The sequence below is a fragment of the Chroicocephalus ridibundus genome, chromosome 5 (assembly GCF_963924245.1).
Source record: "Chroicocephalus ridibundus chromosome 5, bChrRid1.1, whole genome shotgun sequence".
Lineage (NCBI taxonomy): Eukaryota > Metazoa > Chordata > Aves > Charadriiformes > Laridae > Chroicocephalus > Chroicocephalus ridibundus.
In genome coordinates this window covers 50,467,875-50,486,734 of record NC_086288.1, presented here as the reverse complement: position 1 = coordinate 50,486,734, position 18,860 = coordinate 50,467,875, and the positions used below count along the sequence as shown (strand labels likewise).

The 18,860-nt window shown below is 43.2% G+C and overlaps 1 protein-coding gene across 1 annotated transcript; it reads left to right on the top strand.

Moving 5' to 3' along the window:
* Window positions 1-3,051: 3,051 nt before the first annotated feature.
* Window positions 3,052-16,281, top strand: TMEM129 (transmembrane protein 129, E3 ubiquitin ligase). The gene is made up of 4 exons (XM_063336523.1): window positions 3,052-3,333; window positions 3,993-4,467; window positions 6,934-7,093; window positions 11,993-16,281. Exons 1-4 carry the CDS (start codon window positions 3,129-3,131, stop codon window positions 12,239-12,241), a joined length of 1,089 nt encoding a protein of 362 aa, XP_063192593.1. The 5' UTR covers window positions 3,052-3,128; the 3' UTR covers window positions 12,242-16,281.
* The last annotated feature ends 2,579 nt before the right edge of the window (window positions 16,282-18,860 follow it).

Sequence of the window (18,860 nt, the reverse complement as noted above, 5' to 3'; positions counted from 1 at the left end):
ACGGCCCGCTTCGGACCCACGCTTGGGGAAGCGCATGCCGGTTCTGGGGGAAAAATGCGTGTTTGGTGTTCTTCGGAAAGAACTTTTGCATTTGACACTGTCCCCCATAGAATTCTCATGGAAAAACGGGCGGCTCATGGCCTGGATGAGCATACGATCTGCTGGATCAAGCACTGGCTGGATGGGCGGTCCCAAAGAGTGATGGTCAATGGAGTTAAATCCAGCTGGCGGCCGGTCACAAGTGGTGTCCCTCAGGGCTCAGTCTTGGGACCATTTCTGTTTAACATCTTTATTGATGATCTTGATAAGGACATAGAGTGTATCATCAGTAAGTTTGCAGATGACACGAAGCTAAGCGGGAGTGTTGATCTGCATGAGGGTAGGGAGGCTCTGCAAAGAGACTTGGATAGATTGGATCGATGGGCCAATGCTAACAGTATGAGCTTCAACAAGGCCAAGTGCCAGGTCCTGCACTTGGGCCACAACAGCCCCATGCATCGCTACAGGCTTGGGGAAGTGTGGCTGGAGAGCTGCCTGGCAGAAAAGGACCTGGGGGTTCTAATTGACGAGCGGCTGAACATGAGCCAGCAGTGTGCCCAGGTGGCCAAGGGGGCCAATGGCATCCTGGCTTGTATTAGAAATAGTGTGACCAGCAGAAGGAGGGAGGTGATTGTCCCCCTGTACTCAGCACTGGTGAGGCCACACCTTGAGTATCGTGTCCAGTTCTGGGCACCTCAATACAAGAGAGATATCGAGGTGCTGGAGCGAGTGCAGAGGAGGGCAACGAAGCTGGTGAAGGGCCTGGAGAATAAATCTTATGAGGAGCGATTGAAGGAGCTGGGACTGTTTAGTTTGAGGAAGAGGAGGCTGAGGGGAGACCTCATCACTCTCTACAACTACTTGAAAGGACACTGTAGAGAGGTTGGTGCTGGTCTCTTCTCGCAGGTAATTAGCGATAGAACAAGAGGGAATGGGTTCAAGCTGCAGCAGGGTAGGTTTAGGCTGGACATTAGGAAAAAATTCTTCACAGAAAGAGTGGTCAGACACTGGAATAGGCCGCCCAGGGAGGTGGTGGAGTCACCATCCCTGGATGTGTTTAAGACTCGTTTAGGTGTGGTGTTAAGGGATATGGTGTAGGGGAGAACTTTGTAGAGTGGACGGTTGGACTCGATGATCCCAAGGGTCTTTTCCAACCTAAATGATTCTATGATTCTAACTGTGTGAAGTGTCCGTGGTGTTACTGCTAGCCCAAGGTCAGACTCCTACAGGACTTGGGTCTCTGGGGGCAGAGGCTTGTGTCTGCAAATCCTGAGGTAAATAATTCTGCCCTTTGGTATGAAATCTTAGAAAAGCAAATTCTCAGTACCCAAAATCCTTTTGCCATGGAAGGAGTGAAGTAAGAGGGCAGGGACAAAGCGCTGGAGGCCCAGATGGATTTTTATGGACCCCAGTGTACTTCCTGGGCATCAGCCCCTCCATCGCCTGGCTGTGGCCAGGGGAAGGCCAGGCAGGCACTTACCCGTTCTCACTGCTCAGTGCCACACACACACGGATTTACACACAAAGCAAAACTGTACAAGAATTTGAGATGTAAACCCAAATGTTCTCCTTGCAGGTACCTGCTATGGAGGAATTGGGACTGAGGCTGATGTTCATCAGGCTTTGTAAAAGGGGTCAATATAAATAAATCTGGAGTGTCTCCTGAAATTCAGTCCCACGGTGAGTTTATGAAATACTGTTGATACCATTAGGACTCTTTAAAGGAAACGAAAGCTGCTGGTAGAGAACTTAGTGCAGAATCAGATCCAAAGCTGGCAAGCTTTTGGAAGAAGAAGGTCCACATTTAAATTCATGTTTCATTCAGAGCTCTGTGTTGCTAAATAAATCCACATGAACGTCCATGATCTTCAGGACTTTTGCATAACTGTCCCGTGTAGCTGTTGGAGCATTTTGCATCTCTTCCCCCTTCGCAACAGAAACTCATCAGTGCCCTGTAGTCCCAAATACACCCACATCTCAGTTATTCTGCTTCAACAATCTTCTGAATAAAACCACAGAAAGAAAACTTGCTGCTTCACAACCTGATTTTTATTATTGAACTCCACGGTCCATTCCGCAAATTAAAACAGTCCTTACAGTTGAGTCATTAGACAGCAACAATGAAATGATTGTTAAAAGAATAAACTTGCAAACAATGATGTCTTTTAGAATGAAATATGATGCCTGTAATCCGAGCATAATTTTACTGATGCCTCTGTCTTACTGAAGAGTCACTAAACCACCGTGAATTCCTGATCTCCATCAACAACAGTGACACATCGGCCATCTGCCAGCATGAGATCTCACATTCCAGGGGCAGCATTTCCTATTTACTCAGCTCCCCATCGGTAGCCGCAGACACATCGTGCATTGCTTTTTCTGCCACGCTTCTCCAACTGTGCGATGTCCCCTTTCTCTAAAACAGACAAATATTGCAGTTTAGGGTTATTACAGGGTGCAAACAGGTGTTTTGTTGCATTCTGAGAGAAATGGCAATTGTTGTGGCTGTTATTTGTATTTCAGTAGTAACCGGAGATCCCAGTCCAGCCTCTCTCTTTGCTGTGCTTGGGAGTGTACAAAGATATCTGATAATCTGACTCATTTTAAGGCCTTTTAAGACCATACCTCCCTGTCTTGACCATTCTTTGAAGAAAATACTACATAGAATACACCAGGAAAAACAAAGTTTTTTCAGACCCTGAAGCACCACAGGCCATTTCCCTGCTTCAGAAGGACGCCGCCCTCGCCCAACAGAGCCCTTTTAAGTTCGGAATGTTTATTTTGCCAGGACTTCTACAAGTTTATGAAGAGTGAGGCCACGGGGAGGGTCGGTTACCGGCAGACACCAGCCCTGGCCGGCTCTGGGGAGCCAGGGGCTGAGTCAGCTATTCGGTAGCCAGCTGGAGCGCGGCGCTGGCCACCGCGGGACGGCAGGGCCGCCGCTTTGCACTGAGAGCGCCGCGCCTCCACCCCGCCGCCGGCTCCGCCCCAGCGGAACCGCCCCGCCCGGGAACTACCGCTCCCAGGGAGCCGCGGGTCGGGTCGGGCCGTGCCGCGGCGGGAGCGGGCCCTGCCCGGCGGGGCGCAGCATGGAGAGCCCGGCGGTGACCTTCACGCTGGCCTACCTGGTGTTCGCCGTCTGCTTCGTCTTCCCCCCCGACGAGGTGCGCTCGGCCGGGCTGACGGTGCAGAGCCTGCTGGCCGCCTGGCTGGGCAGCGAGGACGCGGCCTTCGTGCAGTATCACCTGCGGCGCAGCACCGGCACGCTGCTGGCCCACTCCCTCCTGCCCCTGGGTGAGCCCCGCACGGCGGGAGGGCTCGCGGGGGGGAGGGTCGCCACGGGCGAGTCACCGCCGGGGGGACTGGGGGGGGATGGCAGCCCTCAGCCTGGCGGGTGTGAAAGGCAAACCCGCCGCCGGGGTGACCCTCGGCTGGGCGGGAGCAAAGGGGGTTTCTCGCCCGTGGCCGTGGGTCAGGGGTACGCAGGTGTAGGGGAATCAGGTGGTGCGATACATCCTGGAAATAGAGTGTTTTAGTATCGCTGAAGCTTCTTCGGAGTGTGCGCCCTGAGCTTTGTAACTAGTTGGCTGCATCTACAATGCATGCAATCACATGCAATTACAAAGGAATGGCATTTTATTTAACCAGAGAATTCAAATCAGCTTCGTTCAGCCATATAATTGTGCTAAAAGCAAGTGTCATCTTACAGGTAATTTTATTTAACTTGCAATGCATATCAGCTTCATTTAGCTACATAATTCTGTTAAAAATGAGTGGCAGGTAAGAATTTACCTCAGATTGCTTAGGACAAGAGGTTTGAATTTGAGTTACCATCTGGAAGTACGATAGCTCTCCAGGAGGTGAGCTCACTACTTAGATAACTATATGAGTCAGGGGTATGTGTTTATGCATGTACTTAATTGCTTCCTGAAAGTGAGTCTTTTTCCTTGCAGGTTATTACCTTGGTATGTGCTTTGCTGCACCTGAAAAGCATCTTTGTTTTTTCTACCTGGCTTCAAAAGGATGGAAAACTTTCTTCTTCTTCGCTGTTCTCTTGCCAGCAGTCACAAGTGCCCTGGCATATTACTGGTCACGGAAAGGTTGGAATAATCATCCGTTAGCCCGAACGCTTGCTCTTCATGCTCTCCCGCAGTCGGGTTGGAGGGCAGTAGCTTCTTCCATCAACATGGAATTTAGGAGAATCGACAAATTTGCTACCGGAGCCCCAGGAGCAAGGGTGATTGTTACGGACACGTGGGTGATTAAAGTGACCACCTACTGTTTACATGTTGCCCAGCAGCAGGACATTCATTTGACGGTGACAGACTCCAGACAGCATGAACTCACCCCAGACTCGAATGTTCCTGTGCAGTTCCTCACCATCCGTGTTGCCAGTATTAATCCCTATGTAAAGGCATTTGATATCCGGTAAAACAACTACCCTGTTGTGTTGTATATACTGTTTGATGATGCTAATAGAGTGCTTTTATGGCAGCTCTGAAGACTCTTTGGGTCTTGTCCCTTCCTTTTTTCTCCCTGCCTGGTGTTCAGGGATGCTGTATGCACTGTTCAGCCGTGCAGTGCAGTGGAGAAAGGTTGTTTAGAAAGATTCATACACCTACAGTATTGAATGCGCAGTGGTTAAACAGAGGGACTGCCCTCTTTGATCCATTCTTAGGAAGAAGATTGTGCTGGATGCAGAAAAAAGTAACTGGAGAAACTTAGGTGAAAGATGGAGAACAGGAATGAAAGGGAGAAACTTTGGTCTTCCAAATTTTGGGGGAGGAGAAATAGTTATTTTTCTAAAACTGGCTGTTGTTCACCCATGACTTTTTTTTTCCCCCCCCGTCTTCTGCTCAAGGCTCATAATTTTGTCACTGCTCAGAAGAGTTCTCACTGAGCTACTGCAAGCTAACTGCCCTTAAACCAAGGAAGTAATTTTGGTCCATTTCTGATTTGTGTGGCTTTGTAGCAGTAAAACATAGCAAATGTGCTGTGAACTGTTAGGGCTTGTTTTCCAAGGGCCCATGCTATTTTTTTCAGCAGTCTTTCTGTGTAGCTAGGCAAAAGTACAAGTTCTGCAGAAACCTGTGACACTGATTAGAATGGTGCTAAAGTCTTTTTTGTTGTTGTGTCATTAAAAGGAGTACACAAAGCCATGCTAGTGCTTCTAAAACTGTGTATTTGAAAAGGCATTTGAGAAGGTCTATCTGCTGCACATTTGTATGTCAGCAGCATTTATTTACTAGGTAGTTAAAAGCAGGCAGATCACCATACTGGTAGGTGAGCAGAGGGGTCCTGGCAAGCACGAAGAAGGCATAGAGGTGATTGTGTTAGATATCCGGGTGAACAGAGCTTAGAACAAGAGGTTAATTAAGGTAAGCATGACAATCCTAAGAAAAGAGGAGACTTTTATAGACAGACCTGTGAGAGTGGTGACCAAATAAGTATTAAAAAACTAATGATTTTCTTCTGTAATTGCCTCAGTGACAGAGTGATAAAACTACATCCACAGCTGAGAAAATCACGGCTTGTTTGGGAATTCCTTTTAGAGGAAAAAAAAATCCAAACCCCAAAATTTTATTTTGTGGCTAAACTGAACATCACTCAGAAGAGTTTTTAAAAGTTCTTTTAATAAGATGTGTCAGAAATAACAAATCTCTGCTAAATACAGGGTTTAAGAAAAGGGCCATAGGACAAAATTCCCCTATTACCCTATTAAGGATGTAGGATCATTGTATATATCCAGAATCAGAATTATGAGTAGTTTCTGGTAGAAAAATGCTTTTGTGTAGGTAGGCCACATTTCCCTGTGTGTTGAAGGTGAATTTTTCCTCTGGATACAAAGGTTGCTGTTACTTGCACAGATAGTATCTCTTAGCAAACAGCCTTATCCTATAATAGTTAAAACAATGGAGACCACTAGGAGCTAAAGCTAAGCCAGCGTTTCATCGCACTGGGCTCCAGGAAGTCAGCAAGTGGTAGGAAGAATGAGGAATTTCAGGGCGATGTTCCCAGGGCTTCTCCATGAAAGCTGTTTAATGAGTGGAAACATCAAGCTGGGGAGCTCTGAATCTATGGTTCAGAACTGTTATGGTAGAAAGGGGTAACAGCAGTAACGTGTCGCTACAGGATCTGCACAGGGTCTCATGTGCCACTTGAGGTCTGTGGGCCTGACCTAGAGAGACTTACTTTAGCAGAAACAACCTAGTGTGAAACACAGCTTGTTACAGCCTTAAATCAAAGTGTAAGTCCCATTCAGCAGCTGTTTGTAACCTTTGTGAAATCTCATGTTTTATCTAAAATTGTATCATAAAATCACAGAAATTGATACTGATTGACATTCTTCTAATATTTATATGTACTATATCACGATGTGCTACATGCCACATGATATAATTCTAATTTCTGTCCTCAGGAATTTATAAACTAGAACTTAGATATGGTGTAAGTAAATAGGCACTAAAAAGGTGGACAGAAATTGTGCATGCAGTAATTAATGTATTAAGTTATTAATTATTATGTATTACTGTATGAAGTTACTAAGTTAATGCATGATTTATGTACCTGTATTGCTTTTGTTCATGCTGATAACTTTGAAAGCATTCCATTATTTTTGTGTGATGTTTCAGCTACTCTTTGGCATATCCTGTCGTCAATCTGACACAGAAATGGAGGGCAGCGTTTTCCGTTATCTAAGTTGTGTCAAAACCAACAACAACTAAAGAGCAAAAGAAAACTAAATGCTCAGTGTGTATTTATTCTGACTAGTGTGTATCAACCTAAATAAGGTCTCTGTGAATTCACTTCTCTGGTGTTAACCTCTGCAACGTGCTACCAAGGTATTTGAATGCATAATCAAGGTAACATTTTGTTCTATCTTTTCTTCTCCAGGTTGAACTCCACAGAGTATGGGGAGCTCCGAGAAAAGCTCCGTGCTCCCATCAGCAATGCAGCTAATGTTGTGATCCATCAAAGCCTTAGTGATTTATTTCTAGAAACCTTTACATCTCTGGTGGAAATTAACCAGACATACTCTGTTCCAAGCACTCAGGTAAGAATTTCTATCCACTGTAATAATTGTTTTTTCAATATAGGTGAGCCTGTGATTACTGTGTAATTGATAACTGTTCGCTTAGGGCTGTCACAGGCAAATGATTAAGAGAAGTCATCATTGTGAGGTTAACCAAAAGGTTTTATTAAACACTGATTAAACAATGATAGAATGAAGATTAACTGATAATTATTAAACAGTAAGTAAACAGTATTCAAACAGTAATTAAATGGTAATTACATGGCAGTCAAACACTCTACTACTTACTGCACTTCTAATGATTAAGCTAGTTTGTATACAGTATGCTTTAGATCTAATATAAAATGTCACTTATCTCACTGTAGATAATAGATGCAGGGTGGGCACAGCCATCACACTCCACCCTGCGACTACACTTTACTTCACAGAGTGGTGGTACGGTCACCTCTTGCCTCTGTGTTATAAATAGGAGGCTGTAATGGCATCATGTTGTCTACTGCAGGATTAAATGATAAATCCAAAATTTAAAAGGTTAATTATAAGATAGTTCCACACAATGAGATATACTGATCAGGCAAAAAGCAAACTTGAATATATAAAAAGACAATAATAGCAATACAAGCTACCAGAAGGGCAAACATTATTACTACAGGATGTAACATGGCGTTCAATACAGCTGTTTCTGTTGGAGACCACCCTAATAGAGTTTCCCACCAATGGTGGTCCCGATCCTTCTTCACTCTTCCTAGTGTACGGTGTATTTCTTCTCCATCGTGATGTACAGTTATTAATGTGGTTTTGCTTTGTTGTTGTACTTTTTGTAATAAGGCCCGTAAGTCTTTATGTTTCAGTAGCTTCTGAAACAGTATCGAGTTCATTCTGCTGCGGGAAGGGTGAAAGGTCATTATATGGTTTAGACTGGATATTAGGAAAAAATTTTACACTGAAAGGGTTATTAAGCATTGGAACAGGCTGCTCAGGGAAGTGGTTGAGGCACCATCCCTGGAGGTATTTAAAGGATGGGTAGACGTAGTGCTTAGTGGTATGGTTTAGTGATGGTTTTTGTCAGTGATAGGTTGATGGTTGGACTGGATGATCTGACAGGTCCCTTCCAACCTAGGCAATTCTATGATTCTGTGATAGGGTGTCGTTTTCCTTTAACAGTGCCTATGAGGTCACTGGAGCTCTGTAATTAAAATCTCATCCAGTAATGCTTACAAAGTTACAAACTCATACATTTGATTGATTGGACACATTATGAGTAAAACTTCTATCAACGAGTCTTCACAAAGTGTTCTTATACAGATTAGCGCACATGGACAGTTGTACCCTTTTCAGGGACCATGATGGGTTAAATATGACTGTTCTGTACCTTTAATAGCAGAGGGTCCAATCACAGAAATATGTAGCTCGGTCGGTTGTGGGACTAACAGAGTAGAGAGTAGGTTGATAGGTAGTAGGAGGTAGTTGTTGGTGTAGTGTGAGGTCTGTAACCAGATGTTACTGTGACCTTTAAGGATAGTCCACTTTCACGCTCTCTCCTTTTATCTGTCCACAGGCACACTGCTTCTATAGTTGTGTCATTAAAGAGGAAACTAAGTATACAATCTGGGCGTGAGGCACAGCCTAATCTGCTTTTTCATCGAGTTTGATTTATCTTCCTGACCATCATGTAGGTGTTTGCCTTTGAATAATTTATCACATTACATTCAGTAGAGCTTCTGTCACCTGGTGTAGCAGAAGTAAGGTGATTCTTACTTGCTTTTACAATTGTGTGATTACAAGTGATGGTCATTATTAGGTTTTGTGTTGGGTCTTCCAATATTCCTGTACTTCCATCAATTTTAAACACGTGTGATGCAGAATGTATTACAGTTACTGTATTGATTAGCACAAGTAAAAGAAGTGAGGACCACCACTGTGTGCTTGGCTTGTCGAGGCGTAAATCGAATCTGGTCCATGTTTGTGATGATTACTGCTGCGAGAAGGATGAATATTTCTCTGATGATCAATCAGAGCCGCTGCTGAAAGACCAGCAAAATAAAACCAGACCTGGTATTCCTTAAAGGAGACCAGGCTTTTGTAGTAGATATTGCAGTTAGGTGTGAGAACAAACTAACATCTCTGGTGGACGCAGCAGCTGAGAAAGTAAGTAAAAAAAAAAAAAAAAAAAAATTGACACATTGAAGATAAAATCCAGGAACTGACAAATGCCACTTCTGTCATGTTTATAGGATTTCCTTTAGGAGCATGTGGTAAGTGGTATGAAGGCAATTATGAGTTGTTAAAAGAACTAGGGTGCTCTCAGGTGCTATTTAGTTCAGTAGATACTTTACATATATTTGTTGGCCAGATACAGTCTGTTTTAAAATCCTTATGTATTAATGATTTGTGATTGTTAGAACTAACGAATTGTCAATTGATTGTGCATGAATGGATTAAACAGTAATTATTAAAGAATTATTATTAACCAGTAATCGAACAGTAGTTAAACAGCAGTCAAACACTCTACTACTTACTGCATTTCTAATAGCTAAGCTAGCTTGTATACGATATGCTTTATATCTGATATAAAATGTCACTTACCTCACTGCAGAAAACAGATTCCGGGTAAGGGATCTCTAGACCTTGAGGAGTAATCATGTAAGGTATCCTACCCAAGGGGAGATTACTGCCGTGCAGGAGAGCTCAACAGGCCTGGCGGGAACTAGGATATTTATAGCATAAAGTGCTTGACTCGCAGTCAGACTCCCCTTTGGTGAGGGTGTGCAGCTGTAGCGGTTTTAGTTTTGCTAAGTTCTATCTCAGGCTGGCATCGTTAGCTCCTGATAAGACATAGCCTGAATTCTTTAACTTCCTGAGCAGGTATGGCTTCACACAGTTTCTCAAGGTCTGCCCAGCAGGGGTGACTCCAGTCAGGCCTCCTCATCAGTGATGCCTGGACCAAAGTGCTGTTTGCTTAGTCAGGGTGGGCGCAGCCGTCCCAAGGGCTCACCTTCCATTTCAGTAAATACGTAATAAATGTAGTTCTGGCTGTTTCTTCTGTTTCTTCTATGAGGAAACAAACTGTATTGTGTGCATTACGTTTTTGAGACATGAGAAACAGCACAGTGGAAGAAAGTCCCCTATACTAATTTCCATAAAAAACTATGTTTGAAAACATCCGGAAGTGATGAGGTTGCATTTCCAGAAAGTTTCTGGGGACCTAGAGTCACAGCTGTTGTTAGTGTTCTTTGGGCAGTTTGCTCCATTACAGCTTGCTTTTCTAGACAGCCAGGTTTTGCTGGATCTTCTGCTGAAATAAATTCATGATTCTTAATTGGGGCTTGTTTTAATTGTAAATAACACCCTGGAGTCCTTCCTTCAGTAATATTCTCAGAGACCTAGTCATTACTGTACTTGCGCTGCAATCAGAAGTGTGACTGGAGCACTGTTCAATATACCAGAGGTAACTAATTAAACTAGTTCTGGTGACCTTGCAGTGAGTCTGTGTCAGATGTCCCAGCTAATGGGGTGAGTACTTGATATCTTTGGTAGTGTCGTGCAGCTTAGATGCTGTATTCACTGCTCGGTTACGTGAACTAGCTAAAATAAAATTGGATCAGGTAAGTCTGCATATAATGTGTTTGTGCATTCTGATTGCAGTGTATAGCAAAAATAGATGTTCAAAATAAAGAGAAGATACTGTACATTTGAGAGATTTGCTTTCTTGCAGGACTTTTATTTTGTGACATACTTAAGTGTCAGCTAAGTTACTGAATTTTGGTTTGACATTGAGTAATAAATAACACCAGAAATTATGATATGGACATTAAAAATACAATATGGGATTTTTCCCTATTCTGAAGCTCCATGAATAAGCTGAAAAAGTTAGCAAACCTTTCTGTGCTAGAATTTTTCCTGCCTAAAAACTACAATAAGCCCTAATTTCACAAGTTAAAGCTGATACAGCTTCTGAAAGAAGCAGCCCTGCTTCCTGCACTCTCCTCATCCCCCCGTTGACACAAGATTTTGTCTGTGGTGAAGCTAGTTGGCGGAAATAATCGAGGTAAAAAGAGGCAAGGAAAGATGACTAGTTTTCATCTGGATCCGCTCCACAGTCAAGCCACCAGTGTGGGTGAACAAACGCTTGAAGGGAAGAGACACTGGAGGTGGGAACTAGAGACGACCAAGCAGGGCTGCTTTCTGTCACACCGGTAGCAGTATGAATAGGATTCCGGTGTCCCAGCCTGTCCAGTGTGCTGTCTTTTGAACTTTGTCAAGCTCTTGGAGAGCTTTGGCTAGAAGACACGTGGAAAATGCTAATTATTATTAGTTGTAAAACAATTCATAGCAACACGTTCTCCCTGTATGCAACTGCAAGTTCATGTGGCATAATTAACGGTGGGGAAATACCAATTATTCCAAAGATTCCAAGAAAAATTAAGTAAATTTCTGGTCCTTCAAGATGAGTGCCCATTGTGTTCAATAGAGCCCTGATTTCCGCTGTTATTTGTGTCTCCTACTTACAAAGATAGTGTAACAAGTGGTAAGAACTGTTTGCGTTGTTTATTTTCCTTACTTTATATTGGTATGTTTTTTTGTAAAATAGTATGTCTGAATGATAAAGATGGCTGCTTGTTTACCTTGCTCTGGCTGCTGTGCTCTGCAAACAGGTGGAGCTCTTCAGACAGAGAAAGAAGGTTTATTTTCAGTCATTTTTGTTTAATCAGTCTTGTGTAGCAGTTCTGGGCTTTCTGTTTAAAGAGATACTTTGTTGTCATTCATTAGAGGGTGTTCTAATAAAATATGGCTCTGGAGATTGAAAGCATTTGCTGGCTCTGGTGGGGCAGTTCTGCCTCAAAATTTTCTAGAAGCCTTTGAAGAGCAATAACAGAAACCGTTCTGTGCAGTTCATAGTTTTGACGTTTTCTCCTTTAGGAGCTGGAGCCGTGCATAGGGTGTATGCAGACTATCGCTAACATCAAGCTCATCAAGAACTGCCAGGAGCCAAACGAAGGGGAGTGCCAGCAATGCTACTGTCGTCCCATGTGGTGCCTCACCTGCATGGGCAAATGGTTTGCCAGCCGACAGGATCAGCAGCACCCAGAGACCTGGCTCTCAAGCCAAGTGCCTTGTCCAACTTGCCGAGCCAAATTTTGCATTTTAGATGTTTGCATAATACGATGAATAACACTTGGGTATGTTTTAACTTTTTAAATTTGAGTGTATTTCGTAATGGGTTTGGTTAAAAGGTCTGCTCAATTCGTTTGAGACTTCACGTTCTACAGGGGTGCAAAATCCAAAGCTTTCTTTTACAGTGTTGAAAACAGATGTAAATCTTTTCAGTTCCTGCCCACTTTTACTAGTATCTTTGGCGTCTATTCACCAGATGTCAGTTTCTGGATTATTATTTTTTAATACATATTGTGCTGTCCTATGTCTTGAATGGAATAAGTGTATCCCTCTCTATTTGCAGTACTATTCTCTTTTCAAGTTTTAACGTAGGTTAAATTTTTAAATTTAACTTGGGTTTTGATTCTTGAGTAAAGGGCTAACTAAGAAAATGACTTTGATTAGACTTCATTGATACTTTTGCTCTTCTTTAATCCATTTGTAAATTTCTTACTAATCTTTGCAAGTGTTCACCAAAAAGTAGACCAGTTGTGTTCCTTCTGCTGATCCCTTCCACTTAGAAATGGGATCAGTTTCTGTAGGCTAAGGAATTTAATACTGAAGATGTACAACTCCCATAGGGACCTTTTATTCCATTAATCTGCCTTTAGCTTATTTTTTTTATGGATGTATTTATTTCAAACAACAGAAGGATTCAGAAACATACCCCATTTACCTACACTGCTGATGCTATGCATCATTAAATCTGTTGGGTTTCCAGGACCTATGTTGCTTAGGGTTTCGATGTTCTTTAGGTGCTGGATTATTTTTTATACATTTGAAAGGAGTGCAGCAAGCATGTGAACTGTCTAAATACTCTGCAAGAATGCTCAGCCATTTCAAAGCCTGTGAGCGTTTTCTGAGGGGTAACCTTTCCCCTGACAGAGATGCCAGTATCACAGAGGTACAAGTTGCCATGTTAGAATGACCATCATTAATGAAAGTTCTTCAGGCTTGTGATTCGAAGACTGATCATAAGCAGTATTTGCTCTTTTAATATTCATAGGGTATTGATGCACACTTCTTGACCTCATCTGCATCAGAATGATTTGTAAATTAAAATCAAAGCATTTTCCATACATTTAAGAGACCTAAGTGTAGTGCTTAGTTTTCTAGGTGTCCATGACACCCTACAATGGACGATTATTTGGCCTACTGCCTGGTGGAAAGCCTTGAGCTGCTGGAGAACGTATGTTTGGGTTCTTACACTGACCTGTGCAATGCAGGTGCTGAGATGTGGGTATTTGCCTGCTTGGGTTGTCCATCTTTAGAGGGGTATTAACCCCAGGCAGACAGGTGGGTCAAATAAGGAGAGAAAGGAAGATTGTAATGCTTTGATGTAGGAGAATAAAAGCTCTAATGCCTCCCACCTGTATGATCAGAAGGATCTTATCAGTAAATCACTTGCATAGATGACATGCCAATGGTTAACTGAAAATGTCTTGATTACCATGACAGGCAGAACTGCTTTGAGACAGAATAGGTGGCAGGATGTTAAAACCAGTAAAATACTGGAATCACAACCATGAAAGATTCCACTAGTCTCAGCCTAGCTACAGGTTGAGTGGTGAAAGCACCGAACTGCACTTAGAGCCAGCCAGCCAGCCAGGAAATGGTTACGAATGTCACTGCAAGCTGTATTTTGGAGAGGGATATGGAACTAAGAACAGATTTGACAGCATTATTTGAGAACTAACATATATGCTACATTGTTGGTGTTGGGTTATTTGTTTGGGCTTTTTTAATAACATGCACTTACTAAAGTCCAAACCATTTGGACAAAAGTCCAAATTGCTTGAGCATATCTCAGTTGTTACGTATACAACATTTACTATGCAATTATCTGTACTACCTATTAATAAGGGTGATTATTCTGTTTTTCGTTACCTATTGTCTCTTTCCCGAAGAGATCTTAAGTGGCCTGTCCCTCTTCATCTGAATAGGATTAAATTGAGTTCATGAGTTTCAGTCAGATTTGTTGACAAGTCTGAAAATTAATAAAAATTCAAGGAGCTGATCAGTGATTGAATTTAAAATATTTTCCAGTACTTCTGTGGGAAAGCTATTTGGATGTTTGAAATGGTCTCTGCAGAGTTTTTTAACCTCTGGAAGATTCTTACAGGGCTGGGTGGTGTCATCTGACATGCACCTCCTCATTACACAGCAGCCTTTACAAATAAGCATTTTGTACCATTTACTTCTGGGAAGTTTACATAATGTGGCACAGATACAAGGGATGTGGTCCCTGAAATAGTTGCAGAAGAGAGGGTAGGATTTTGGAGTTGTGGTTTTGCTACTGACAGTCATTCAACTCTTTTCCTGTTGTGAATAAAAATATTTATTGTAAAGATGTGTGAAGTTAAAATCCTAAAGGCCTTGAGAAACTTAGGTAATAGATACATGTAGTTGCAAATGGTTTTATACAAGAAAAACAGGTCAGTTGCCAGTAGTATCTCATGTAATAAGAGCTTTAATTTCCTAACTGCTTGTGCAGTGGGGTTGTTATTTATCTACTTGGAATTGATTGGAAGCTTTCATTTCAGTGGAACTTTGCTGTTATTCATCTTACTTCTTTTGTCAATAAAACAGTATGACAAAGTAACAGTTATAAATGTAGAATAGTTTTGCATCTTTTAATGGTAGTGCTCTATGCACAGAAGTGCCTCTTAGAAAACTTAGTAATAATTACCAAAATAAAATTATGATTTATGTTAATAATAGTTTCTGGCTTAAATTCCTTAAACAACCATTTATTTTCAAAGTTTAAATTCTTAAAGTAATCTGGCATGCCTCCAAAGTTTGTAAGCTTCTTAAAGGCCGTGTTAGAGAAGCAACTTGTTAAAAATCCGTATGACATATTCTTACAGACAGCAGAAGGAGAAACCGTGACCTCTCCCTGCACAGTCATTTGATATCTTCTTTGTCTTGAATAAATCACTGAACATGAAAATAATAGAGTACAAAAATAGGCATTTGTCTTCGTGATAGCTTCAGGTCATCATCCGAAGAACCGCGTTCACGTATAGGGCTGTTTCTAGAGAAGATCTCTGTTTGCAGTAGAAAGAAATACATTGCCTCCCACCCAACCTTGATACGTTTCTTAAACATAAGGGTAGGGCTTAGAATCAGTCTTTTTACAGCACTTTACTTCGTTAATTTTTTTTCTTAGAAATGTGATGCGCTAAAATATTTACTTAAAGAATTTTCTTGAATTATTAGTGATTTAGTGTTACTTTTTTCAGCTGTGTGTATGCTTTTCCACATCACTCATTTCTGGGTAGGCAATGTTAGTAATCTGAGGTACATTCTTTAAGTGTAACGTCATTACAATAAGACAATCTATATGTGGGTGCACAGTGTCCGTGTAAATACTCCATAGGTATGTATGTGTGTACAACCCAAATTTCCCTCTGTGCTGCATCTGAATAGTTGTTTCCGAAAACATGGGCTGTGGCTATATGATTTATTTCCACGGCTGTGTTATGTCTGTAATTGTAGCATTCCAGAAAATATTGGCAAAATATGTTATCTGTTGATATTTTAGGTTAACATAGTTTGCTAACCCAAAAAAGGCATTTTATCCAAGCAGGACATATTTTGAATCCATTATATGAATGCAGTTGTTTACCATGAGGCTCGCCATTAGCTTGAAACCAAAATACCAGGTTACTATGTGATCTCTTCAGTATGATTATTTTTATTGTGTTGAAACTTGGTAGACTGCAGCTGTGTACCATTCTAGTCAGGCTAAACCTCCGTAAGACATAACTGACTGAAGTTCTGAGTGCCATTTCTTAAGAAATGTTAACTTTGAGGTATTTGAGGAGTTGAGATATATTCAAGGTCTTACATGTGTTACAAAACATTTTCTTCCAAAGATATACCACAGGGTTTGTTATTTGGTTTGTTGTTTTTGTTTGTTTTTTTTTTACCTAGGTGGCTTAACTATTTTAAAACAGTAGTATTTGGATAGCCTTTAAGGAAAAGGCTTAATGAATACATGTAGTTAATCTTAAAACTCTTTGAAGAGCTGAATAAAAATACAGTTGATTTTATGTAAGACTTCTGGTTTTCATTTTAAAGTTGTGTTTACCAGTTAAGACTTGGCAGGGGTGGAAATCAGCCTGACTTACCCTTATACAGCGTTCTCACTGAGGACGTGTGAACACAAAGAGGGCTTAAGTTCTCCTGAAGGTGCACCTGGTAATTCCTTCTTTGATGAATTTTCCTACTCTAACCTGAATGCGGAGGGCTGCATAAATGAAAGGAGGTATGTAAAAAATATCTATGTATCGCAGGGGAAAAAACCCAAACAAGCAAACAACAACTGCTTTTCATAGCTAGCAGGGGGGAAGGAGTGACAGTGGATGTCATGAAATCAGCACAGGCGACGACTAGAAATTTGATTTTCCAGGGGAGACATTGTAATGACGAGGTGCCCTGTATACACCAGATTTTTTTTGTTGTGGCATTGCTTAGGTACGTTCACAAGCGCAGGAAACAGAGGAAGGTCGTGCATTCCCGTAACGGTATGAAATGTGGGACACGTTCCTCTGGAGCGCACCAGCCCCCTCTGCCAAGCTAACGTCGCTCACCACGTCTCGCAGACGACGAGCTTGGCCAAGCCCGAATGAGGGAGGCTGATGCCTGAGGTAACGCTAACGCTCCCGTGCCGGGGTCGGGCTGTCGCCGGCGGAGCGGGCATGTGGCGAGGGGGAGGCCGTGAGGGCAGCCGCCCCCTGCCGCTCACGGCAGCGCGTTCCGCAGGATGCGACGCCTTCCCCCCGCCCTCCCTCACCGGCTTTTTAGCAGGAGCGACATCTTTTACCCGCCGCCGCCATGCTAAACTAACGCTCTAGCCCCACGGTCCTCTCCCGGCGGCGGCACCATGACGCCTCCTCACGGGTCTTTCTGCGCATGCGCAGCGGCCGCGCAGAGCACGCCCTCGGGCAGGGACGCCGCGCATGCGCGCTGCTTCCGGTGCCGCCCCCTTCCGGGAGGGAGGGTGGTGCCTGCGCGCTGCCTGGCGCCGCACGGCGGGCGCAGCCATGTTGGGTGGCGGCGGCGGAGGTGCTGGTCGCCTCAGCCATGTTGGGCGGGCAGCGGGGCCTGCCGCGCCACGGCGGCGGGCAGCGCAGGTGGGAGATGCGGCGGAGGGCCGGGGTGGCTGAGGAGAGGATGGGGTGTTGCTCCCTCTGTAGAGCTGCCGGTGCTCCGGTGTGTGGGCGGGCGGGCGGGGGGTGTGGCGCTGTCTGCCCTCGCTGAGGGCGTCTCCTTGGCGAATGAGGCGGCTCCGCTGTTTTCTGGCAGCGGGGAGTTGGCCTGGGAGTGAGAGGTACGGCGGCGGTGTGTGGGCCCGAGTGGGGTGCCGTGGGTCCGGCTGGGGGCCTAGGGCCTGCCTTGGGACTGGCGCTGGAGCGGGCGGGGAGTGCAAAGCACCGGAGGTAGCGAAACACCGCAATGTCTCTAAAAGACATAATTTTCGGTTAGCATTTTTCCCTAGACTTTCAAATAGCGTTGTACCGAAGGCATCCTAGGTGTTGTGCTTCCTTCCCCCCCCCCCCCGCCACATTTCTTTCAGATCTTTAAATTGAATAATTGTTGTTGAGAGTGGTTAGAGAAGGGTTTTATCCATTCACTGCCTTTGCGAAAAACGAATGTGTTGAAAGCGTCCTTTTGCCTAGATCCGTGACTCGTAGTAAGCTATTTGTGGTGTGCGTTAGTAACTTCTAGCCCTCTGGGAGCAGGGAACTCCCAAAGCCAGTCAGGGTGGAGGAGGAAGGGAAAGAAAACATAGGTTGTTAATCCAGGATTAAAATAACAAGAACCTTCATTCCTTTTCCCTTCTTGACTTAAAAAGTGCAGAGACCTCACACATACAGAACAGTATGTTTACTGTTTACCCACACATACAGAACAGTATATTTACTCTGGATTCTGCAGTATAGGGTCATTCTCTCAGGCAGGTTGTGGCTGAACTGCAGGTGTGGTCCTTAGCCCAGAAGCCAGGTCTGATGTTAGTAGACGCTGTGACAGTGTTTTGTTTAATCAGCTATTATCTAAGATGTCAAAGCCACCAGAACCAAGGAGGAAAATGTAGGTAACTCTTAATCCTTAAGCAGTTTCTGGCTGCCCTTCCAGCATGTTGTAGGCGCCCCACTCTGGCTCCTTTTTCCATGCTTACTTGTGAGGACTTCACTGTGTCTGGTAAAGAATTTCCTGTGTAAAAGTGTATTCCGCATAAATGTTTAACCTACTTCTCCTTAGATGTGCTGTTTTCCTGCATTGAAGTGATGTTTCTGTATTTGCCTCTTCCACGAGTTTAGTGCTGGATAGAATGGTATATAAATGTCAAGTAATGCATTGCTAACAGAGGATCTATGAGTGTTGGCACATGTCAGCAGTTCCATAAACACTGTCTTCAGTTAGTTTTTTTTATTCCTTTATTTTGCAAATAGAGAAAGGATATACTTTTGGTTGTCTAAATATTAACAGTTTATTTTAAAATCCTGATGTCTTAATTGCATTATTCAAAGACCATTTCTCAGCAATTGTGTTGTCTACTACCTTTCTTAAGTTAGTGTTGCCTGAATGAGTAAGTTGATGCAAATCAAATGTCTATGCCAAATTGTCA